This window comes from Solanum pennellii, chromosome 11, assembly GCF_001406875.1.
Source record: "Solanum pennellii chromosome 11, SPENNV200".
In the NCBI taxonomy this organism is placed as follows: domain Eukaryota; kingdom Viridiplantae; phylum Streptophyta; class Magnoliopsida; order Solanales; family Solanaceae; genus Solanum; species Solanum pennellii.
In genome coordinates, this window is record NC_028647.1 from 3,308,299 (window position 1) to 3,333,363 (window position 25,065).

General features: G+C 33.7%; 3 protein-coding genes and 1 pseudogene across 4 annotated transcripts; 2 read left to right on the forward strand and 2 right to left on the reverse strand.

Annotated features, from left to right (window-relative positions):
- Positions 1–358: 358 nt before the first annotated feature.
- Positions 359–5,922, reverse strand: LOC107002886. The gene is made up of 3 exons (XM_015201086.1): positions 5,174–5,922; positions 3,080–3,190; positions 359–965 (listed from the first exon to the last, which is right to left on the reverse strand). The coding sequence occupies exons 1-3, from the start codon at positions 5,798–5,800 to the stop codon at positions 762–764; spliced, it is 942 nt and encodes a 313-aa protein (XP_015056572.1). The 5' UTR covers positions 5,801–5,922; the 3' UTR covers positions 359–761.
- Positions 5,923–8,378: 2,456 nt separating this feature from the next.
- On the forward strand, positions 8,379–11,487 carry LOC107003569 (annotated as a pseudogene).
- Positions 11,488–14,844: 3,357 nt separating this feature from the next.
- On the forward strand, positions 14,845–18,643 carry LOC107004500 (phospho-2-dehydro-3-deoxyheptonate aldolase 2, chloroplastic). Its single transcript, XM_015202705.2, has 5 exons — positions 14,845–15,519; positions 16,166–16,443; positions 16,723–16,999; positions 17,506–17,751; positions 18,059–18,643. Exons 1-5 carry the CDS (start codon positions 15,034–15,036, stop codon positions 18,305–18,307), a joined length of 1,536 nt encoding a protein of 511 aa, XP_015058191.1. The 5' UTR covers positions 14,845–15,033; the 3' UTR covers positions 18,308–18,643.
- A 471-nt stretch (positions 18,644–19,114) lies between these two features.
- On the reverse strand, positions 19,115–24,387 carry LOC107002888 (polyadenylate-binding protein 2-like). 2 transcript variants are annotated; one of them, XM_015201088.2, is made up of 7 exons: positions 24,232–24,356; positions 23,992–24,094; positions 21,955–22,028; positions 20,849–21,350; positions 20,233–20,424; positions 19,473–19,603; positions 19,115–19,395 (listed from the first exon to the last, which is right to left on the reverse strand). In XM_015201088.2, exons 4-7 carry the CDS (start codon positions 20,933–20,935, stop codon positions 19,347–19,349), a joined length of 459 nt encoding a protein of 152 aa, XP_015056574.1. In that variant the 5' UTR covers positions 20,936–21,350; positions 21,955–22,028; positions 23,992–24,094; positions 24,232–24,356; the 3' UTR covers positions 19,115–19,346. The 2 variants fall into 2 exon arrangements, with proteins under 2 accessions (XP_015056574.1, XP_015056573.1); XM_015201087.2 differs by lacking the exon at positions 20,849–21,350 and having other exon boundaries at positions 24,232–24,387.
- Positions 24,388–25,065: the final 678 nt, after the last annotated feature.

Sequence of the window (25,065 nt, forward strand, 5' to 3'; positions counted from 1 at the left end):
TCTAAGTGGAACGCTTAAATTATGGGTTAAAATGTTCAATCGAAATATGTAACATTTTGAGCAATTTTTATTTGTAAGTTTGTCAAAAATGAAAAGTAAACATGTTTCGACTCCTTCAAATATTTATGAGTTTTATTAATCGAACTTCAATGTTGATTTACCATACGTTAGTATGTTAAAAGAGTTGAATCAATTTATATTTTCAATAACTTCTACTTATAGTAATAATCAACTACCCATCCCTTGACAGATAGAAGTTGTTTCTAATAGACTCTCGATTCAAGTAAAAGCAGTTCGAGAAATAAAAAAACGGAGTGAAGAAGCGACAAAATACTAAAGAAAGCATGGCAAAGCGTTGTTGAAAAGGAATGCTCTGGCATTGTAATTCCAGAAAATAAATAGACTTCTCTCCATTTCCAGCACAGGTTTGCATAAACAAAGAAAATAGCACTTGGAGAACAAAATTGGACAACAATGACGCTTTAGCAAGCATTGCAGCTACAGGAGATGGAATGATTGACTGTGTTTCTTAATACACAGAGTTTCGTTGTCAAATAAACGTGAACAAGAACATCGAGTTTCACCTTTCTCCTCTCCCTCCCTACAGCGATATAGCTAAAAACAAAACCAGGAGAAAAGAATCTGCACAAGGATATATGATTCCTCAAATATCTGTCAATCTTCAAGCATATAAGTATGAGACCATGCATATCAACCCTTTCGTCGTTTAAAGAAATCTTACTGGTCTATACTGAAAGAAACTAGATTCTGTCATTATTGGTTTCCCGCTGTCTCTTCAAAGCTTGGATTTGATTCACTCCCAACTGAGGAAATCCATCCGCGGATGTATTAGACATGTCATTTGTTTTTTGATTTGGATCTTGACTAGGTTCGCGCTTGTTCTCAAACAACTTTCCAGTTTTCCCAATTGCAAGAATTAATTCAAGCTGTTTGTGTTGCTGGTCCTGTAGATGGAGTAGATAACAATAGTGAACATGGTGACTAATAGGAAAGCGGTGCATTCAGGAAGGAACAGTAACATCAGCAAAATAGTGTGATCACCGAAACCTAATAAACAACAGGGGATAACAGATGGTAAAAGCAAGAAACTACATGACAAGGCTAATACTACGACAGATACGGTGCTCCAGACTAGCACCAAGGCTAATCCCATTGAAAACCAAGACAACGTTCCACTACCTACCAACTTTCTACCCCAATATGCGACCTCCATACCCTCCTATCAAAGGTTATGTATGACCTAGGGAAGCTGAAGTCGCACCATGTCCATGCTCAAGATGTCATTTTAAAAAGCTATCGAGAACACAGTTGAAATTATGGTCATTAACACTCCATGCTTATTGCTTTGACCCTCTTCATCGTGTTTAAATCATATTTAAAATAAGGGACTCAACTCTCCTTTTCCGATTTCACTCACTTTCCCAACAGTAACTACAACAATAAAATAAACTAATAATAACGACTAATATGAAACGAGAAACAAAGAGAGAAGGAAATAAAAGCAAGATCTATCTGAAATCTCATTTCATTTTTAATTATACAACTGCAATGAACAGATATCATATTGGTTGGCTATGCTAGAACATATTCCCTTGCACCTTTGATATTCCTAACTAATATCAACTTTCAATCATAATATCTTAATAATCCAAAAGGAGTCAAGAAATGAAAACTTTCTTCAATAGCGCTTGTATTCTTCTTTCGAATAAAAGACCTGGATCAAATTATCAGAAAAAGTATCCAGGAACAGAAGGAAGATGGATAACACAAGGAGATAAGAGAAAAAGGATACAATTTTAATTAAACTTTGCAAGTCAAACAATGAATAGGAAACCTTCCATTCCAATATTTTCCTACACGACTCTAAACATATTATTCCATATTTTAAGCAAAACTATGAACAGATGACCTTTTCTGGTTTGGATTGAGATTCTGCGTGCAATGGAAATCTACACCTGCTTAGGTGCGTCTCTGGAAGATCTTTGAGCAACTATACTTCTCTTTTATTGCTCAAGTTTTCTTCTTTATCTTTCCTGTTTATTATGTGAACGACACACCTTCACCATAGATCAGTTCAATCAATATCATAGTTACCAACCCAACTACTATACTAAGACCCACGGTTGAGATATAATATTTATTAAGTAATTAAAAGTGTGCTCTCTCTAATAACTTGAACTTTTAGATGAGATGGTCATAAACTTCAACATGGACTAGAGAAGACAGAGGTCTTGGTTTCAAATCTCAACGCCACCCAAAGTAAAGGCAAAAAGAAAAATGTTTCACGTGTTTGGCTTAGGAAAAAGAATCAAGCCCACGCGTGAGAAGGCGTGTTGACACATAATATAAATTAAGTAATTAAAAGAGTGCTTCCATTTTAAAAAACTATTTCAAAGTGTGCTCTTACTAACAGTTTCAACTTGTTTCAACTTTTAGATGAGATGGACACAAACTTAAATAGGTGGAGAAATGAACCTTGGACTAACTCAATCCTAAAAGCTAGCACATGAAGTGAGGACTTCCCAAGACCATATAGACCAAATTTACACCCCACAACCAATGTGGGACAACTTAACACCCCCACATGCCCAGGATTGCCAACTAGAGCATGGACAACATAATATGGGGGCTCAACATCGAGTAAATCAAGGGTTAAGAGGGTCTGCCTCGATACCATGTAAAGAAATTGACATTCAACCTAATTCAACCTCAAAAGCTAGCTGTGAGGATTTTCATAGACCAAAATCCACATCTCACAACCGATGCGGGACAGCTTAACAATCATCATGCACAACACTGTGTTGAACATATCATGAGTTGCATCTAAATGGGTTAACCTTTAGAATCAGCCAAAAATGGAGATGTAAAATGGACCTTAAAGTAAACCCTCACATCTTATGCTAGACACAACCTAAAAAAAGAATTGTCTGACGGAAGCATTCTTTTATCATCTTGAAGATGTAAATCCACCACAGAAAACTTTCCTGTAAAAAACCATGCCCCTTGGAAATTGGAATAAGCACGTGAATCTTGGAATAGTAGTTAAACAACAGTTTACCTGCATTGCCAGCAGAACCTTTTGTACTTCACCAAGCTCCTTCTCCAAACGCTCGCCTTGCAATGCCAATGCTCGAGTGGCCTCAGAGTTCTTTTGGGCCAACATTGCAGCCTGGATAGAAAGAAAATGGAATCACAAGAAGGAAGGCTAGTCTATAAGATTATACAAAGAATTGTATCTGCAAGAACTGACTCAGAAACGACAAGGCACTCAAGGCTTTAAGCGAAAAGTGAGAGGCAAAACCCATATTTTTCCAAGATGAAGTGTATAATTTACCCAAATACAAAAATACTTGTGAATTTATTACTTATAAAGTCAACTTGCAACTAAAATTCCGGATTCATTAATTTCGATTGATCGGAAAAAGAATCAATTTGTAGCTCAGAATCAGAAGTGGCAAAAGAAAAGGAAGAGAACTCATATACTGGAAGAATAAACAGTAGCTAAAAGAGAAAATATAAGGAGAAAGAAATAAATCAAAAGTAGCAGAGAAACATAATAGTAGAAGAAGTAATTATGCACGGGCGTAGTGCAAGTTCATCTACAAAATCTATAATTACTTGTAACAAAAATAATAGTTGATGAAAAGGCGTGACATAAACTAGAAGAAAAGAAAGACACTGACGACAAGAGAATGCTGAAATGTAAATGAAAAGGAGTCTTAACACTCAAATAGCAAAAAGGCCCTATATTTCCTCCTCTCCTTTTTCCCCTTTTAAAGTTGGATTATTAAAAAAAAGAAATCGTTTCTTTATAGATGATTTTACGCCTTTGCACTTCATCGTCTAAAGAGAGGATCTCTAAAGCACATCACTTCACCCGTCAAGGTAAGCAAAACATTCCCTTTTGAGGGAGCTTCATCTCTCTCTTAAATGCAAGGTAACCTTGTTTGGGAACGACGTCTGAGTATAGTTTGGGATACCCCTCAACAAGTTGTCTGCACTTGGTTCATATTTCCATAAACTATTCAATGGTCAATTAGTGTGCGTGTGTGTGTGGGGGGGGGGGGCTCTTTTAAATGGAAGAGCTCCAAGTGAGCTTGTTGGACAACGTTATAGAATATGTAATCAATAAAATATGCCTCAATCCCGCTTTTGATGGGGTCGGTATGTGCTTTAGAGGTTAAGGTGTTAAATGAGGCAACTCTTAGCGAAAGGTTAAGTTGTTATCATTAAAAAAAAAAAAGAGGTACACTTGAAACTTCAGTTTCAAAAAAAAAAAATTATTATCATGATAAAGCACAGAATCCTTATTATGACTTTACAACTAGCATATGTCAAGCCTCTGAGTCAATTAGTTTCTCAGATTTTATGTTTTCCAAGTCCACTCTGATGTTCAGATTGTTGTTGGCCCTACTTTATAGAAGTGAGACACACTACTACAAATGGTTGTTTCACCTAATAATATGATGGTTTACAAGTAAGTTCAGTAAGCAAAGAGCATTACATTACCTTTTCTAAAGAAAGTTCAGTAAACAAACAAACAGAAATACAAATGGTTTACAAGTAAGTTTCATAAGCAAACAGACAGACATACGATGAGGTCAACTTTTGATCGGTGTGAGAAAGATAATATAGATTTCATTTACTTGATAAGGTTATCATATCATCCAAGATCAAAGCAAAGAATTATATAAGTTTCAGGGTTAACTTATTCAGATTTTATGAATTATATTCAATTAGAACATTGCAAACGTAAGTTTCCTAAGTTTTTTTTTTTCTCCAATATGCTAGTATGGTTTCTTGATTCATTTTTCTACATATATGTATATAATCACTTCTCACATTTATAGATCCAACCAAAGCATCCACCTTAATATTCAAGCATCCACAAACTTCTTTGCACTTCAGAATCAATTAGCAATGAATCATGAAGTGATCATCTATTGTTCAATGAAACTTCAAATAAAAGAACTTTCTAGCACGCACGCGATGCTTATTAGATATGACATCATGGAAACAACATCACAATCCTCAATTTATAGGATAATACTAACTGCATTCACAAGATTAAAATGTTTAACTGATTAACAGATAAGTAAAACTTGCTCCAAATCCATTTTACCTCATAATATGCTTAAAACAACATTATTACCTCAGTAATTGGATCTTTGAGAGTCTTTCTAGTAACCCGAAATCGAATTCCCAGCTTCTCAAGCTGTCTCGATAGAACCCGAATAATTGTAGCTGAACTCCTCAAATCTTCCTCTACCTTCTCAATCCTTTCCAACATATTAACCCCTTTTAAATCACTCCCAGGCCTGGAAAAGTTATTCATACAAATCCTCCTCCATTGCCTTCTCCTAATCACAGAACCAATGATCACTCCACCCACCAACACAACACACTGTGCAGCTAATACCCTATTCCCCAACCACTTATGAGACCCCAAAAACCAACAATTCACAGCAAAACCAATAGCTACCACAGCTGAAGATAACAAACACAAAAACTCAAGAATCGAAAGAAACCCATCAAAATTAAACTCATACTCAGCTGAAAATTGACCATTTACAGTTCCCTCTGAATCAAAGCTCTTAACTTTCCATTGATGACATTGCAAAAACTCAATTTTATCCAAACGGGGTTTTTGCGTACGGAAAATTAAAGGGGTTTTCAAAGGTTTTAGATGTAATGGGGTTGAAATTTTTGGGTTCTTCAAGCAAAACAAATTGATACGAGTGTGTGGAGCTGTGAAAAAGTTCTGGGATACGATTGACATTATTTGGGGTTCCAAGAACTTCCCAAAAACTGAATTTTTTTCAATATTTTGGTATTTTAACTTTCAAGATTGATGAATTCATGGCTATGGAAGAACCCCAATTGAAAAAATTAATCAAATTCAGGTAGATGAGAACACTCACTCTGAGAATACGAGGATGTTAATTTACGCACTAAGCGTACGTTAGTTATTATTAGTGGTTTTGAGTTTAAAATGCGCCTGCAATATGAAATATTACATTTTCATACCCATTATTTAGTGTCAAAATACATTATAGTACCTTTAACTTTCTTAATGAGCCAATATAATCCCAAACTTTGGGTTTTTGCACAAAAATAAATGTCCCGAAAATATATCACTAACTTTATAGGGTTATCGATGAAGATAATTAGTCTATTCCAATTACTTTCCTTCCAATCGCTTGCTAAAATTTTGAATCGCGCTCTTTTTTGTCTAAATATTGTGTTTCTTAGTATTGACCAAAAACATATCTCTGTTAATTTTTTCATTTTATTTCTAACAAATATTTTTTCTCTCAAGTACATTTTACATATTTGTCTAGATACTATACACGCGTTTAACCATACATGATTATTGATTAATCTATGGTTGGTTACATCCATATCTATGACCTTAATTAATATATATATATATATATATATATATATATATATTATAACTTAATCATGATGATTAATTAATCTAAGATTTGACTTTATTTTTGTCGATTACGCTCATATCTTTGACCTTAATTAATGTGTATATATATATACACCTTGCTTGATTTTTGTCGATTACGCCTATTTTTTTTACCTTAATTAATATATATATTATAACTTAATCATGATGATTAGTTAATCTATGATTTGGCTTTATTTTTGTCGATTACGTCTATATCCTTGACCTTAATTAATGTATATATATACACACACCTTGCTTGATTTTTGTCGATTACGCCTATATTTTTTACCTTAATTAATATATATATATTATAACTTAATCATGATGATTAGTTAATCTATGATTTGACTTTATTTTTGTCGATTATATCTATATCTTTGACCTTAATTAATGTGTGTGTGTGTGTGTATATATATATATATATATATATATATATATATATACACACACACACACACACATTAATTAAGGTCAAAGATATAGATATAATCGACAAAAATAAAGGTGTATATATATTATATACACACCTTGCTTGATTTTAGGTATACAATAACTTACCTTTTAAACATGTTTTTTCCTCTATAAATACGGTTGATATATTTTTAGTTTCTCACAAACTCACATTGAAAAATAGCTTCATTTTCAGCCAAAACCCTCTTTATGGGGCTTAAAGAAAACATTCATTAATAAATAAAGTTGTGTGAATCAATTTTTAGCGTTATAGTTGCAAGACTTGTTGTCGAGTTTTCACATCGAACTAAGGCATATAGGTACTAATTAATAATTCCACTAGTATATGACCTTGGTTCGACCTAATACTTTGATGGCAGGCTTTGTATCTGTAACACCAAATACCTGAATGTCACACAATTTTATTTATCTATGAATGTTTTTTACATGATAAAAAAATATAATAAAATGATAAAGATGTTTGCATACTTGAATGTGCGAGCAAGGTGAGCTAGATGTATTGATTAGGGTTTGGATAATATTAAATTTGTATTTTAATATTGCTCTTAAATTTGATAATTTTTACTCTTACAATTATTTTTGTCTAATTTGATATAAAGATCGAGCACATACAAATATTTTCAAACATATAACAAGTCCAAATCTACATCCAATGAACATTGGACAAAGAGATTGCAAACAAGTTGATGCAATTTAGAATATGACCATCTTCATAGATCATTTGGATTAAAGATAAATTGTGCATAAATTAATGTATTGTCGAGATTGATGGTGTCAAAATTGTAATGTTTGAGATTAATAATATGTAAATTGCAATAATTACAAGAATTGTTTTGTTTACTTATTTTCAAAATGTTTAATGCATGAGAGTTAATTTGGCCATTTTAATTACTTAATACATAATATTTATAAAATTTTATTTTTGCGTTTCACTTTTTATCTCGCTTAAGACTAAAACGCGTCTTTTTGTATAATTTATATAAATATTATTTATGTGGACACTAAAAGTAACAACTACTCCCTCAATCCGAAATTGTTTGTCATGTTGTGTTTTTCGAAAGTCAATTTGACTAATTTTCAAAGTTAAATTAGATCACATTAATTCGTTAAACAAAAAAAATAGATATTCTAAAACTATATGAAAAGTACTATAAATTTCAATTTTTTGCGTATTAATATGATGAAAAAATATATCTTAAAATGTTAGTCAAAATTTTTATAATTTGACTCTAAAAATAGAAACCATGACAAATAATACCAGAGAGAGGGAGTATTGATTAATCACTGGTATACTACAAATAATCATTAGAGGAAGGAAATTTTCTAATTTAGGAAAATTTCTTATATTTTATTTGAAGTATAATATTAATTACCTATTTTAGAAATTATGTAGTAGATTTTAAAATATGCATGTAATTATTTTTTAATTAAAAAAGTGGCTTTACCAAATACCTTTTCATTGTCAGCATCCAAACCCCTTGTTAACTTTTCTTCACGTCAGCCCCTTTTTCCCGACCACCAATATGGGCGGCGCCACCGCATCTCCACCGTACACGCGGCGGCGGAGCTGGGGAAGCATGAAAAATGGAGTCTTGAAAGTTGGAAAAGTTAGAAGGCTCTGCAACTTCCTGAATACCCAAATGAAAAAAATCTTGAATTTGTGCTTAAGATTCTTGAATCAAATCCACCCCTTGTGTTTGCTGTTGAAGCAAGGAGTTTGGAGAAGAATCTTGGTGAGACTGCATTGGGGAAAGCTTTTTTGTTACAAGGTGGAGATTGTGAATATTCGTGATACTTTTAGGATTTTGCTTCAGATGAGTGTTGTTCTTATGTTTGGTGGAGAAGTTCCTGTGATTAAGGTAATAAAGATTTGATTTTTATGAACCCCATTTTCAGATTTTGTGTTTTGATGGACTTATATGTGTGTTATGATGTTTATTTGTTCTCTTTTTTGTGTATATGTGTGTATATATATGTTGTGTGTGTGAGAAAGAGACTGCAAGTTAAGATTACTTAGTTATCAATGACGTGGTTGAGAGCTACAAGGTCATGTTACGAAAATACTAGGTGATTCTTTCCGTTTGTCCTAGTGGATAGGATTAACTGATACATGTTGCTGGTGGAAGGTGGCAGGTATCTCGTGAAATTAGTGGATATGAGCGAAAGCCAGCTCGGACTCCAAATCCGTAAAAGAAGAAGAAGAGTGTATGAGACTTGTGAGTTGTGTAGATATATACATGTATTTGCTTTACTCAAGTGTTTTGAGTGTATGGAGTTGTGGAATGTGTAGGATCTCGAATAGGTGGGAATGCATGTTATTATGATGAGTTTCTTGATTGAAAAAAGATCATGACTTTAAGATTAAATTGTTATATGGTTAATTATAGGTTGGAAGAATGGCGGGTCAGTTTGCAAAACCAAGATCAGATCCGTTTGAGATAAATGGAGTGAAGTTACCAAGTTACAAGGGTGACAATATCAATGGTGATACATTTGATGAGAAGTCAAGAGTTCCAGATCCTCGTAGGCTTATTAGGGCATACATGCAATCTGCTACGACTCTTAATCTTCTTAGAGCTTTTGCTACTGGAGGTTATGCTGCAATGCAGAGGGTCACTGAATGGAATCTTATTTTGTGGAGAACAGTAAGCAGGAGATAGGTATGAATATAGTAATCTTTAGTGAAGGTGTACCACAGATTCTATGTTGGCATTTGGACATAAAAATGCGATATTCGAAAAAAAAGTTGAAAAAAGGTGTTTGGAATTTGATGGTGTTTGTGTTTGGAAAAGAAAATTCACTTGAAGATTTGGTCGGAATCACTTTTTAAACTCTTAACTTGTGTTCAAAGAGGTTCTCAAAATATGAGTTCATTGTATAACCAGACATCGTTTTGAGTTTATTTTTTTTGAAAAGATAAGTGAACATTTTGCACGGACAAACGTATCTTTGTCTTTTTTCGAAGATGAAAATTTGGAAAGAGTTCCATGGTTATGCTTGATCTGTAGTACTTTTAACTCTATATCATTTTAATGACTTATCAATTGTACTTGGGCCTGAAGTGCCAAGTTTTTGTCGTTACAACTTCAAATGTCAATATTCGGTGTAGTTTTGAGTCTAATATGTGGATATTGGGGAATGTTTTGCAGGTACCAAGAACTAGCTCACAGGGTTGACGAAGCCTTAGGATTCATGACTGCTGCTGGACTCACAGTCGACCACCCTATCATGTCAACGATTGATTTCTGGACATCTCATGAGTGCTTGCTTCTTCCTTACGAACAAGAACTTACAAGGGAGGATTCAACTTCTGGTCTTTTCTATGATTGTTCTGCTCACATGGTTTGGGTTGGGGGAATGAACCAGACAATTAGACGGTGCTTATGTTGAGTTTTTGAGAGGATTAGCAAATCCGCTTGGCATAAAGGTGCAGATAGCTTAAAGCAGTAATACTTACTGATTAGCTTATTCGTTGCTCAGTGCAGTAGGCTGTTCGACTTGTCTAAAAACGAAGTAAGAAGTAGTAAAGTAAAATAGAAATTTAGAACTTATGAATCTCCAATAATTCCATCGGTTATTATATATGCAATTTCAACTCCTTTTAACTCATTGTGCTGATTTTGAGATCTTACAATTTCTCTCAGCCAATGCTGTTTTGCCCGTTTATATGAGTTGCCTAAATACGAAAGTTTTATTGCAGGTGAGCCAAAAGATGGATCCAAATGAACTAATTAAGCTCATTGACATCTTGAACCCTGCCAATAAGCCTGGAAGAATAACTGTAATTGCAAGAATGGGTGCTGAGAACACGAGAGTAGAACTTCCGCCCTTGGTCACGGCAGTATGAGGAACTGGTCAGACTGTGACGTGGGTTTGTGATCCAATGCACGGGAACATCATCAAGGCACCATGTGGACTCAAAACTCATGCTTTCAATACAATCCTGGTATGTTTCATTCTGTGCATCCTCTCTATTATGATTCTTCGGTAAAATCACATTGGATAATGAATTTTTTTTCAAGACTTGGAGACAGAATCTACAAGTTAAATAGATAGAAATGGCTGCTTCCCATGCTTTCGCTAGATATTGATCTGTTCAACAACGTTTAGTAGAAAGTATAGATATTTGATTCCGTGTAGTTTGAGGCTTAATGTCACAATAAAACTGAAACCAATTTTATCTGGTTGATAGTTGATTGTATTTTCAGGCAGAGTATGATTTCATTAGTTACTGTTTTTCGATCTCAAAGTTCAAAGCTTGATTCCTTATAGTACTAAACAGGCAGGCTGAGATCCAAGCTTTCTTCGATGTGCATGATCAAGAAGGGAGTCACCCTGGCGGTATTCATCTAGAAATGACAGGGCAAAATGTGACTGAATGCATTGACCGATCAAGAACAGTAACCTATGATGATTTGGGCTCACGCTACCACACACATTGTGATCCGAGATTGAATGCTTCTCAGTCTCTTGAACTTTCTTTCAATGTAGCTGAACGACTAAGAAGACGAAGAATGGCTACTCAACGCGTGTAAGCATTTAGCCTGCAGTCTTGATCTCTTTAGTATCCAATAAACTGAGTTACCATCCATCCCCTCATAGTAGTTTTGAGTAGTTTTACTAGAGAAGTCTGAATAAATATAAGTGATTTTGATTAATGTTGTTATACACTTTTACTGATCTTTTTGACTTAAAGGAAAAAGGACAAATATACCCCTGCACTATCGTAAATGGTATGCAAATATCGTCCGTCATACTTTTGGGACATCGGCGTCCCTGTCGTTCAAAAACTAGAACATATCTACCCTTTATACTAGTGCATATACGTGTCATAATTTTATCCACCGACCGACATTTATCGACGAATAAGATTGTGTCATGTGTCCCTATTTAGTCTTCCGTTAGAGTAAAGGGCATATATGCTCTAGTTTTTGGACGATAAGACACCAATGTCCCAAAAGTATGACGGAGGATATGCACGTACCATTTAGTTTAGGGTTATATTTGTCCTTTTTCGTTGGGTTACAAGGAAGCAAGCTTCCCCTCTCTTTGTGTATGTATTTTGGTTTCTCTTAAAAGTAAAATATTGAAAATACTAATAGTTGATAATAATTAGCTTAACAAATATTTTATGATTACTTATTCCAAAAATGTAAATATCAGATTAATTTAGTTAAACATGATTATCTCCATAGTCACATATATTTGGTGACATTATTGGTTAACGAAGTGACTAATATCCACTTATCTAAGTCCTAATCACATGATCACTAACCTAAGTATTTTTAGGTGTTAACTAATTTGCAAATGCCAATTTTCTATTTTCTTGTGTTTGGAGAACACACTTGTTTGATTTAATGGGAGTAGAGAAGGAAAAAAAATACTATAATATGAAAAATCGAACCCTCATTAATAAAGTAAAAGTATCAATAATCAATTATCTGAGCTAATAAAATTTTCCTTTTTTGGAAACATATGATCAAATATATGTTGCTTAGGAATTTCTTTTTAGTTTTTTTAATCACAATAATTAATAATTTTAAAGACACATGAAATGATTACGATAAAGAAAAAAACTCGTTTTTTTCTTCAGAATATGATATGTTAACCAAGGGATGAATATGTTTTATAGGTAAGCACTTAGAGGATGTGCCAATCAATGAAGCAGATTGAAAATCATGAAGACTCAAAATTAAATTCTAACAAATAAAAACACTAGTAAATAACTTTATTTAATACGTATTACTTGTGATAAATAACACGTAAAATTTATCGATGTATCCGCAAACTGGCTCATATATATTGAAACCTTTTCAATGATAGAAAGGCCAAATAATTTAAAAGGGTAGTTGGATGATAGACTCTTGGGATTATTCCAGATATGAGGACCATGACTCAACTGGTCCAAAAGACTTATGAACCACAAAGATACCTTATCAATCTTTATGATTTTATACTTTTTATATATATATATTTATAATATGAATTATATTCTCAAATTGTCATTATAATAAATTCGATTATACTTTATAGTTATAGTTTGTATATTTATAAGTTATAGTTACAGTTTAAATTGTCTCGTTTGTATAATTCGCGGAGTGAAAGTATATGATTGAGTTATTTTTGTGTAAACTCGAAACAAGGAATTTAAACAAACACAAACAGCTGAACTTTAAAACAGTTATACAAATTACACTATACAAAAGTTACACAAACCATATTATGCAAATTTTGAATTATACAAATTCGAAATTTCAACCCACATAATTACCTGAATGTTGGTCGTGAATGATAATTAACAAAAAAACTATTTTTATAACGATTAATTAACTAGTATATGCTTGTTTAACCATGTAATTTTCGCTAACGAAGGCAACTTTCTTGATTTTAAGCAAAGATTTTTATTATGTTTCCTTATTATTATTAATATTAATAATAATTCAACATTGGAGAAATCTTCTTTATAGGGCTTGCAAAATTTCATGCCAAAAACATGCTAATTATGTATTATGACCCATTGGGGTGTAAAGTTTTGTCTGTATTAAAGATTTTTGGGTTTCGTCTAAATTTAAATTTATTTTTTTATAATTAAAAACGAAATACTTTTTTTTTAAAATATAAATATTATTTAAAATTTAAATCTGAAATTTCTGATTAAAAATGAATATATAATTATTATTTAATTATAATCCACATTCTATATATTGTTCAACAAACATTATTTTATATATAAATATAAAATTTAAATAAAAATTATTGAGTTTTCGAAAATTCACACACAAATACCTACTTGTCCACAAAATATATGGAACGAATTATTACAACGTTGCAATATATTTAATCAATTAAATTTTTAGCTCAAAATGGACACAATTCGTTGTCTTCTCTAGCAATGAAAAAGATAGGAGACACAAAAAGGACAAGAAAATTTGGACATCAAACGCACTATATTTTTTCGTTTTCATTTTGAGGTTCGATTAATTTTTAATTTTTATTTACTTAGAAGAATAAACATTGTTTTTATAGAGAAATAATTAGATTTCAAAATCTTTAATTAAGAAAAAAAGGACATATTTTATTAATCCATTACAATTTCTTGATATTTTTATAACAACTCATAACCTAAAATTAACCTAATTTTTTTATTGAATTAATTTAAGACTAACTATTATGAACATATCCATAAAGATAACTGAATTGGTGCAATATGTGGTATTTCACAAAAGAAACATTAGGTAACGTCTTTTTATTCAAACTTATCGTACTAGACTTGTTGTATAGTGAGATTTATATTTTTGGTATAACATGCGAGTTATTATTTAAGAGCGAATTTATCTAATACACAATCGATACCTAATTACTTGAAAAAATATTATTAGAATCAAAATTCCTAGTGTTTATTAATAATTGAGGTACCAAAAGTGCAATTATCACAAATGAGTTTTAACAAAAATACCAAACTAAACTCACCTACTTTTGTTGTCTCTTTTATAACCTTTTAACCCAATTTCACAACTTATTTACCAAAATGCCTCTCACAACTACCAATTCTACACCTACTCACCATAAATTATAATCTCAAAATGAAAAAAACTCAGTATGATATATTAAGTTTTCGTTATGTTATATCGATTAGAAAATGATTAAAAATAAGTATTTAAAATGTTTTGTATCTAATTTTACTTATATTTTAAAGAGTTCATTTTCACAATTTAAAGTTTATGATATTCTAATTAGTTATGTCAAGATTCTCTATAAATTATATTCACTCATTGTTCGGTATATAAATATAAGCTTTTCGTTATGCATGTAATTTAGAAAATGATCAAAATATCGTAATTTATACTTAATCTTATTTAATTGATGAAGGAGATTATTTGCACAATATTTTATAATTACGTGATATTAACTTTATCAATTACGATAACACTCTATTTAGGAATATAAATAATCCTAAAATGCCCCTTTAGATCTCCTCCTCCATTGATACCTCTTCCCCTTTCTCTCTCTAAAAAAATTGTCATTTTATAGTGAGAGAAAAAGAGGATTCAAGAATCATCAAAAGGCAAAAAAAAAAAATCATGGCTTTATCAAACACCTTATCATTGTCATCATCAAAATCCCTTGTTCAATCTCATCTGCTCCATAATCCTACACCCCAACCTCCTTTTTCCCTTTTTCCGACCACCCAACATGGGCGGCGCCACCCTATCTCCGCCGTACACGCGGCGGAGCCATCCAAGACTGCAGTTAAGCAAGGAAAATGGAGTCTTGATAGCTGGAAAACAAAGAAAGCTTTACAACTTCCTGAATACCCAGATGAGAAAGAACTTGAATCTGTGCTTAAAACACTTGAAATGAATCCACCCCTTGTGTTTGCTGGTGAGGCAAGGAGTTTGGAAGAGAAGCTTGGTGAGGCTGCATTGGGGAAAGCTTTTTTGTTACAAGGTGGAGACTGTGCTGAGAGTTTTAAGGAGTTTAATGCCAATAATATTCGTGATACTTTCAGGATTTTGCTTCAGATGAGTGTTGTTCTTATGTTTGGTGGACAAGTTCCTGTCATTAAGGTAATAAAGATTTGATTTTTATGAATCCCATTTTCAAATTCTGTATTTTGATGTGCTAATATATGTTTATGAGCCCCATTTTCAAATTATGTGTTTTGATGTGCTAATTTGTGTGTTTTGCTGATTGTTCCTGTGATTAAGGTGATAAAGATTTGATTTTAATGACCCCATTTTCAAATTCTGTGATTTGATGTGCTAATATGTGCTAATATGTGTGTTCTGCTGATTGTTCCTGTGATTAAGGTAATAAAGATTTGGTTTTTGTGAACCACATTTCCAAATTCTGTGTTTTCATGTGCTAATATGTGTGTTCTGCTGATTCTTGATTCTTATTTTTATGTATGTATGAAAATTGTGCTCCTATTGTTCCTGTCATGAGTTATGCTATATATTCTCTGTCAAGCTAGAGTTCTGTTAGATTTCCAGATATTGTACAACTATAGTTCTTTCTCCATAACTTGGTTCATAAACTAAAGAAAACTCATATGGTTTTGATCTGAATGTGTATAAATTTGCTTTACTCAAGTGGGTTGAGTTGTAGACTATTTAGGATCTTGGATAGATAAAATAAAGATCATTATAATGAGCTTCATGGTTGAAAAAAGATCACTGCTTTAAGCTTAAATTGTTACACGGTTAATTGTAGGTTGGAAGAATGGCCGGTCAGTTTGCAAAACCAAGATCAGATCCGTTTGAGGAGATAAATGGAGTGAAGCTACCAAGTTACAAGGGTGACAATATTAATGGTGATACGTTCGATGAGAAGTCAAGAATTCCAGATCCTCATAGGCTTATTAGGGCATACATGCAATCTGCTGCGACTCTTAATCTTCTTAGAGCTTTTGCTACTGGAGGTTATGCTGCAATGCAGAGGGTCACTGAATGGAATCTTGATTTTGTGGAGAACAGTGAGCAGGGAGATAGGTATGACAAATCACAATCTTTGATTAAGTTTTACTGCAGATCCTTTGATTCAGCAGTCAATCTTGTTTTATGTTGCTGCCAAATGTCTTTTAGGAGATGAAAAATTGGAATGAGTTCCACAGTTATGCTTGGTGTATTATTTCAAAGCCTTCGCCTGAAGTGTCCGGCTTTGTCGTGACTACATCGAGTGTCAATTTCAGTTGCATATTCAGCCATTCAGATTGGATTAATCGGGCAATTTTAAGTCTAATATATTTTATATTTGGGAATGATTTGCAGGTATCAGGAACTAGCTCACAGGGTTGATGAAGCCTTAGGATTCATGGCTGCTGCTGGACTCACAGTTGACCACCCTATCATGTCAACAACTGATTTTTGGACATCCCATGAGTGCTTGCTTCTTCCTTATGAACAAGCACTTACAAGAGAGGATTCAACTTCTGGTCTTTTCTATGATTGTTCTGCTCACATGGTTTGGGTTGGGGAAAGAACCAGGCAACTTGACGGTGCTCATGTCGAGTTTTTGAGAGGAGTTGCGAACCCTCTTGGCATAAAGGTATGGATAGCTTCAAGCGTTGTAGTGCGATATGCTAACAGGAGTATTACTAATCAGCTTATTCATTACTCAGCGCATTAGACTGCTCGACTTATCTAACAGTGAAGGAAAATCTTAGTAGAGGAAAACAAAATTTAGAATTTATGCATCTCTAATCACTCCTTTTGCTTTCTGATTTCCGCTTATTTACTTGGGGCATAGATTTGAACTCACCATTTTTTTCACTCAAGCAAGAATCTTACCAGTGAACCAAAATTTGAGACCCATTTCGATGCGTAACCTTCTAAAGAACACCCACATTTATGTTTTAATAAAATTCTTAATTGTGCCTTGGAGTTGGACATCTATGGCTAGATTTCTTCATTTATGCATGATGTATCTATCTAAGCACCATTTTATGTTTGCCTCTCGTAGTATTAATCAAAATGATTTACCTGAGATCTTATCCAGTTTTCTTTGCCAATGTTGTTTATGTTAGTTGCCTAAAGATGGAAGTTTTGTTACAGGTGAGTCAAAAAATGGATCCAAAAGAGCTAATTAAGCTCATTGACATCCTGAACCCTGCCAATAAGCCTGGAAGAATTACTGTAATTGTTAGAATGGGTGCCGAGAACATGAGAGTAAAACTTTCCCACTTGGTCAGGGCTGTACGGGGCGCTGGTCAGATTGTGACATGGGTTTGTGATCCAATGCACGGGAATACCATCAAGGCACCATGTGGACTCAAAACCCGTGCTTTTGATTCAATCCTGGTATGTTTCATCTCTGCATCCTTTTTATGATTCTTAGAAGGTATATGGATAGAGGTGGCTGCTTCCCCATGAAATGAGAGACGTTTCTGCTAGATATTGACCTGTTCAGAGACTCTTAGTAGAAAGTGTGTGTAAATTTGCTTGCCTGGTGGTAGATTGTTTGCGGCTTAACGCCACAATAAAAACTGAAAATAATTTTGTGGTCCAAAGTGTGTTGTTTAGACGGACTGAGATTTCAGTAGCTTCTGTTTTTTGATCTAAAAGTTTAATGCTCATATCTGAATGTCATGTTGTGCTAAACTGTCAGGCTGAGGTCCGAGCTTTCTTCGATGTGCATGAGCAAGAAGGAAGCCACCCTGGTGGTATTCACCTTGAAATGACAGGGCAAAATGTGACTGAATGCATTGGTGGATCACGAACAGTAACCTATGACGATTTGGGCTCTCGCTACCACACTCATTGTGACCCAAGATTGAATGCTTCTCAGTCTCTTGAACTCTCCTTCATCGTAGCTGAGCGACTAAGAAGAAGAAGAATGTCAACTCAACGTCTGTAGGCTTATCTAATTTACCTGTACTTCTCTAGTATGGAGTCTTGTTTGCTTGGTATCCCAATAACTTATATATGTGGCCTCTGGCCATCCACTGCTAAACACGTTTTAATAAACATGGCAGAGCAAGTTGCCTGATGAGGTAAATAGGTTTTCTGCAGTGATCAAAGGGGAAATGAACATCAAGTAAAATTAGTCGATTTATCCGGCATCTGTTCTGTTTATTTTAGTTTGGACTGTAAGTCTAGGTTTAAGGGTGTTCAGTTTTCTTTTCCTTGATGTATGAATGATACTTTGAGATACTGGTTTTGCTGTTTTAGTCTAATGTGTTTGCCTACCTTGCCAAGTTTTTCTCATCTAACTTTGATTAGATTATACTTCACAATTTCTTCCCTAGTTGTCCATGGTGCAATTAAATTTGTTACACAGCAATATAGATACTATATGAACATAAACTACTAATACAATAACAAACTCAATACAATGTCATACGTGGATTTGGAGAGGATAGCGTGTACATAAACCTTAGTCCTATAGCTCTCAAGTTGTTTGGCTTATGAACAAGTTATGTGGAAACACAATTATAGTTGTACAATTTCTGGATATAAAACAGAACTCATCAGAAGGTAATCTTAATGTGTCCGATTTCCCTTCTTGTGCAATCAGTTTCACAAGTTATCTTTTCATGTACAAAAAATCAGACGTGAACATGTGTGTACCCTTTACCTTCCTCAAACCTCACATGAGGTTACACACTGTGTTTGTTGTTGTTACACAACCAAGCGAACATTGAACCAGAACAGACGCCGAATGTTATGCTGTGAATATCTTTTTTTGATAATATGGTAAACTAAATAACCATTCAACATCCAACAGGATTATACTAATGTTGAACAAGAGATTTTTGACCAAGTTCAAATGCAAATAGGAAGCATTAACTTATGCTAGATAAGCTACTACAATGTCTCAACATTACGAAAAAAATGAAATGGGTGGTCTCCAGATGACAGCATCGATGTCTGCGTTCATCAGATTTTGGCATCTCTTAATAGTAAGGCATGAATCTCCCAGGCCTCCTGAACCTTGGAACTTTTCTGCAAACACGCGAAATAGTAAAAAAGAAAGTTGTATAACAGAGCTGTTAAAGGTTTGAGATAATCAAAATTCTCACCCGTATCCGTATGGAGAGTAGAAATAGGGAGCTGCATAAGGCCTTCTAGACCTGTAACCTCCCAAGTATGGATTGAAGCGCCCTGGGCGGAACTGCTTCATTCCTGGAACATTAGTCCTCTTGGGCATTACCTGTAAATTTGTAAGAGCAGCAGCATTAGAAGCTATGCACCACAGACACAAATACCAGAGGTATGATGAGGAACTGGGGATAAAGATGATTTTTTTTATTTGGGAGGGGAAATACACCATACAACAGGATTGTTTTACTATATAACCAAAAATATGCCAATAATATAGTTCCTCACGCATCTCGACTATTGCAATATGTTATATGTATATGCTACCTCCAACCAACACGTATACTAGGTAACTCTGCCGCCTAGGCTTATGCAGAAAGGAAAAAAATCATCTGATTAACATGATTTTGCTTAGGATAGGAGCCAACTTATCTTTGAATTCCTTATAGAAGTCTCATGCTCCTCTTCTTGAAGTATTTCAAAAGATATTTTTGAAAGATAATCATTTTAAGGTATAAACAACATAATGCAAACATCAGCAAGACAAACCAACAAATAACAGCAAGATCTTGTTAACTTGATTAACATTACACATAATAAACTGATAGGCCAGTTCAAGTTTCTTGCAAATCATTGCTCCTGAGAGCTTTTCCTGTTTTTGTATGTTTTCACTGGCTTATCTTCTTTTCCCATTTTTATCAGATGAAGAAATTCTATCCAGGTAAAAGAAACAAATTTTACCTTCAACTGACGTCCATGCAGTTCAGACTCATTCAGCTGGAGTGCATCCTGGACAGCTTCTTGTTCAATGAATTCCACATATGCAAAACCTTTGGGTTGGCCAAATTTATCAGTAAGAATGGTAACACGATTGACAGTACCACATGCCTGGAAATGCTGCTGAACTTCCTCTGGAGTGCATGCATAGTCAACCTGTTAAATCAACATGAAATACAAGCTCGTTAGAAACATTAGTCGTAATTGCATCAGACATTGTTGAGTAGGGACTTAACAACTTAAGCAACAGAAAGCAAAACTTTTTTGCAAGGTTAGGTTTGAATATTATAAAAACTAACTCTAATCTTTAAGCAGCAGCATACAAAAATTGGATCCGTGACATCCTTAGTGGAAGAAAATAATAGTTTTGAGCTCCAGGGCCTTCTAAGTTCTAACTACAAAGAGAATCTCCATCCAGCACAATAAACCCCCCATCTTGGCTGTGAAACAACTCTTATGCTTCACGCTATCTATGGGACACTATCCGAAAAAATTATCTGTCATAGCAACATCTACACCCGATAAAGCCCAATCAGACTGAACAGAAAGTAAGGCTGAATACAAAGTAACGACACCTCACCAAAACAGGCTTAATCAGCCAGTGAGACCTGAATACCACGTCCACCAGCTGCCAGCAGCAATCAGACTCAGCAACTAGAATTTGCATGGCAGTGACTAGGCTCTGCGACTTACAGAAAAATAGTCTTCTCGCTAGAGTTGAATCTAATGTACAAATACTCCAGAACAAAGTGATTTTCAGAATTCTTTAATATTACAACCCCATATATTTTTTTCCACGTTCAGTCATTTTTTTTCTATGCCTCAAAGGGTTTTTCCAACTCTATCTTTTTTCAATGGGGACTTTGCTTTTTTCTCTTTTTCTTATTTTTTTTTTGGTATTCTATTTTCATGACTTTTCATCTTTCTTTCTTTTTTTCATCCTTTTTTTAATTAAAACTTTTCCACAAGTCAAACATGTAGTTACAACTCCCCAAGTGAAACATATCTAAGATCAGAACTACTCTTGTTCACCATCAAAAAAATTGGTAAGAATGCCACTGTATTCAGAAAAGTGAATGTCCCTGCGATCATAGTGAGAGAAAGTCAAAGCTGGCTCTCAGAAGTATCAAAGCCAAACCAAGATGAAGACAGCATTAAGAGAAGAATTGAACTGCCCAATAACAAGAAAATAAAAAGAGAAGGAAAAATAAAACAAAAAAGATTATCATTTATGTGTTGATTAACAATGAAGTGATTGTTATGAAGGATTCATAATGAAGAGATTGTTATACATGAATTATACTTTTAAAGGGGCATTTTCGTCTTTAAATAGCTTAATCCCTGTATTGTTATTCCACATTTTATCCGACATAAATAATATAGAGATTTCTGCACAAATAGCCCAACCAGACGGCCCCTTCGGTTATTCAAAGATATATCAATGAAAAGGATAAGTGCATGACAAAAGGTCCAGATAAAGTTAAGATAATTAATTTCACGCAATTATGATATTAGCCCCACAGGTAAAATACAGTAATTTTTCACACAAATACTGAACTCGCTCCATTAGAAAATAGAACAAATAAATAACTAACAAGAATAGATCAAGTTCTACTGAAACATGTTCAGCATAGCATGTCTGAAAAATCAATCAGCAATTGAACATTACGGATATCTGGTTCTTACATTGCCAACAAATATTGATCGTGAATCAAGTTCTTCCCGGTTCTCCTGTGAAGCAGCTGTACTTGCAGGATCGTCTAATCCAATGATAGGCAAAAAAGGATCCAATTAGAATAGGACAAAGTAAAATTCAATTTTTTTCTAAAATTAATACAGTGATGACTAAAACATTATTAACAGACTAGCCAACGAATCATAGGTTAAAAAAGGACGGAATTAAATAGGTTGATTTATATTGCCTGCATAAAATTAGTTCAGCAAAAAATTTACAAATGGAAACACATAGTTGCACAGAAACAAAATTGATATGCTGAACTTCGGGTAGAAGTCAAATGAATCAAGACATAATTTTCAGCAAAAGCCTATTGACCACAGATGCCCATGTTCTTCATGTACCTAGGAGTTCCACCCTCCCCCAGAGTTCAACAAAAACTACCGGGTTCGTCCGAAGTCCAAACTCGTAAATAATATTCTCCCTCTGCCCCTGGGTAGGGTGGTCAATTTAGAGGGTGTCAACCTAACTCCAATGTGACCCTGCCTGAAGAAAATTTTAAGATATTTAAGTACCCTCTTGTCGATGCTACTAGTTTTCTCACTAACTACTAAGATTTTAAAAAGTCCCATCAAGATATATTGAATCGATAACCGATAAATATCCTACAGAGACCTGCATTTTAAGCACTTATATGTTAATACTTTAACAAGTTATTAGGTCAAGGAAGAAGCACATCCAACCATATAGCAAGAATAAACAAAGAATCTTCAGAGGCAGAGGCGGTGGATGTTACCGCACCCACAGATATTTTTTAACACCCTATATATAAGCCTCATTCCATATCTACATCCTCTAGATTTAACAAGCGTCATCAATAAGCGACAACGATAGTCACTTATAGTACTGTCTGCTTCATTTTATATGAAACTTAACGTTTTCAGTCTTATTTCTAAATTTGGAAGCTTATTAGTTTTAAACTTTTTATTTTGTACATAATGATATACTCCCTTATAACCATAGAAATGTCATGGCATGTTTAAGACCATAAGTTCTAAGGTAACTTATGGTATATGCCAAAAGGCCTTGAAAATCCAATAAATGTTCAAACAGCAGAAACACAAGTTCTCCTCCGAAACTGAGAAAAACAAAAACTTCCTGATCAATTAAGAAAACAATATCTAAAAGATCACAACTTTGGTTAAAAAGAGCAAAACAATGTTAAAATTCTGAAAACCCAATGAAATTTCAGATAGCAAAAATACAAGAACTCCTAAAAGCAAAGACGAAAGATTATTGATCAATTAAGATGTCAAATACTCCGAAGATCAAAATTTTCGTCTACAAGAACAAAATAACATCCATAGCCTAAAAATCAAATAAACATTTAGACTAGAGAAACACAACTACTCCTGCCAAAACAAGAAAAACAATTTTTTTAGATCAATTAAGATGGCAACCACCCAAAAGTAACAACTTTGCCAAAAACAGCAAAACAATATCCAACTGTTAAGAACCTAATAAAAGTTCAAATATCACTATACCAGAAAAACAAGTTCTCCAGACAATATGATGAGAATAACACAAAGATAAGAACTTCGTCAAAAACAGCAAAACAATATCCAATTATCGAAAAACTCATTTAAGTTCAAATACCAGCAACACAAATACCTCAATTACAATTCCATAATACCTCAAAGATCACAACTTTATCAAGAAAAGCAAAAAAAAAAAACAGAATCCAACACTTGAGAACCCAAGAAACTTAACATAAATATTAAATAGAAAGAAATTTCACAAAAGAAGACCTTGTACAGCACATAACAACTTTCTTAAAAAGAGCAACATAATATCCAATTGTTGAAAGAACCATTTATAGTTCAAACACCACTATACCACTAACACAAATACCTCAAAGATCACAACTTTAGCAAAACAAAGTCCAACACTTGACAACCCAATACACATAACATCAATACTCATCAAAAACCCAAAAACACAATGATCAAATACTAATAAAAAAACAAGAAATTTCATAAAAAGACAACCTTGAACAGAACCCATCTCCTTCTCAACCTTAGCCTGCATCTCCCTAAGAGCTGCAGCTTCATCTTCCATCTCCTTCAATCTCTTCTTCATCTCATCCAATTCCTTCAATACCCCACACAATAAAACAAAAACCCCATCATCAATAACATCTCAAAATTCATATCAAATCCTTATATCTACACTTTCATTTTTATCAACAAATCAAGAAAATACAGAAACAAGAACTGTCAGAGACCAACCTTAACAGCATCATCATCGGCGGTGGCCATGTCCACGTCAGCACCGTGAGGTTCCATGTCACCTTCAATGGGGATTTCACCTCCATAAACTTCATGCTCTTCTTCATCCATCTCTCTGTGGCAATTCCGGCAGAGCAGAGTATACGACGCCGTTTTATATGCTTTGTCCCAAATCCCTCCAATGGGCTTAATTTTTACAATTGGGCCTTGTTGGGCCAATTAGGTGCACTATTTAAGTTTTGTCACTATTTTACTTCCTTGATGATTTTAGCCTACAACCTCAAGGTTGACGGTGAAGTGTGTTTACTATCTGATGTTCCCCTCGATCTTCTCCAAATGATAACCCGATGTATTTTTTAAAAAAGAAGGATTATGATGAAAAAAAAAGACTACTAATATCGAGAATCAAGTATTATTTTACGTATGATCACTTAAAAATATAAAATCCAGAGTGAAACTTTCAAAGTATAATGAATTCAATAATAAAAATTCGTATTCATTCATTTTTTGGACAAGAAGGGTGAAAAACATAAATAGTATTCTCTTCCCACAATCGACAGGGAAAAAAATTTGTATCAATTCTCACTAAATAAGTTTAGTTTAGTTTTGTTTTGAGCTGAGTGTCTATTGAAAATAACTTCTTTATCCTTAAAGTATATATATAATTTGCGTAGAGGTTGGTGTTGTAACTCACCACGTTTAGTTATTTTAATTTTTAAATCGAAAATAAGGCATATATATAAAGTTATCCCATAGGTGGTTATTTTTAGGTAAACTACCTTTACGTGCAACTATAATTCAAAATTTCAAACATATATTTTTGAGTATTTTTCT

Bases quoted from the DNA above. Each gene is read 5' to 3' on its own strand.
- LOC107002886 (XM_015201086.1), bottom strand. From the start codon at position 5,800: ATGTCAATCGTATCCCAGAACTTTTTCACAGCTCCACACACTCGTATC. The intron at 3,191-5,173 runs GTAATAATGTTG...CTTTCTATCCAG, and splicing joins TCAAAGATCCAATTACTGAG to GCTGCAATGTTGGCCCAAAA. The intron at 966-3,079 runs GTAAACTGTTGT...CTCCATCTACAG, and splicing joins AGGTTCTGCTGGCAATGCAG to GACCAGCAACACAAACAGCT.
- LOC107004500 (XM_015202705.2), top strand. From the start codon at position 15,034: ATGGCTTTATCAAACACCTTATCATTGTCATCATCAAAATCCCTTGTT. The intron at 16,444-16,722 runs GTATGACAAATC...AATGATTTGCAG, and splicing joins AACAGTGAGCAGGGAGATAG to GTATCAGGAACTAGCTCACA. The intron at 17,000-17,505 runs GTATGGATAGCT...GTTTTGTTACAG, and splicing joins CGAACCCTCTTGGCATAAAG to GTGAGTCAAAAAATGGATCC.
- LOC107002888 (XM_015201087.2), bottom strand. From the start codon at position 24,342: ATGGATGAAGAAGAGCATGAAGTTTATGGAGGTGAAATCCCCATTGAA. The intron at 20,425-21,954 runs GTAAGAACCAGA...TTGATTTAACAG, and splicing joins GATCAATATTTGTTGGCAAT to GTTGACTATGCATGCACTCC. The intron at 19,396-19,472 runs GTGAGAATTTTG...GCGTGTTTGCAG, and splicing joins TACTCTCCATACGGATACGG to AAAAGTTCCAAGGTTCAGGA.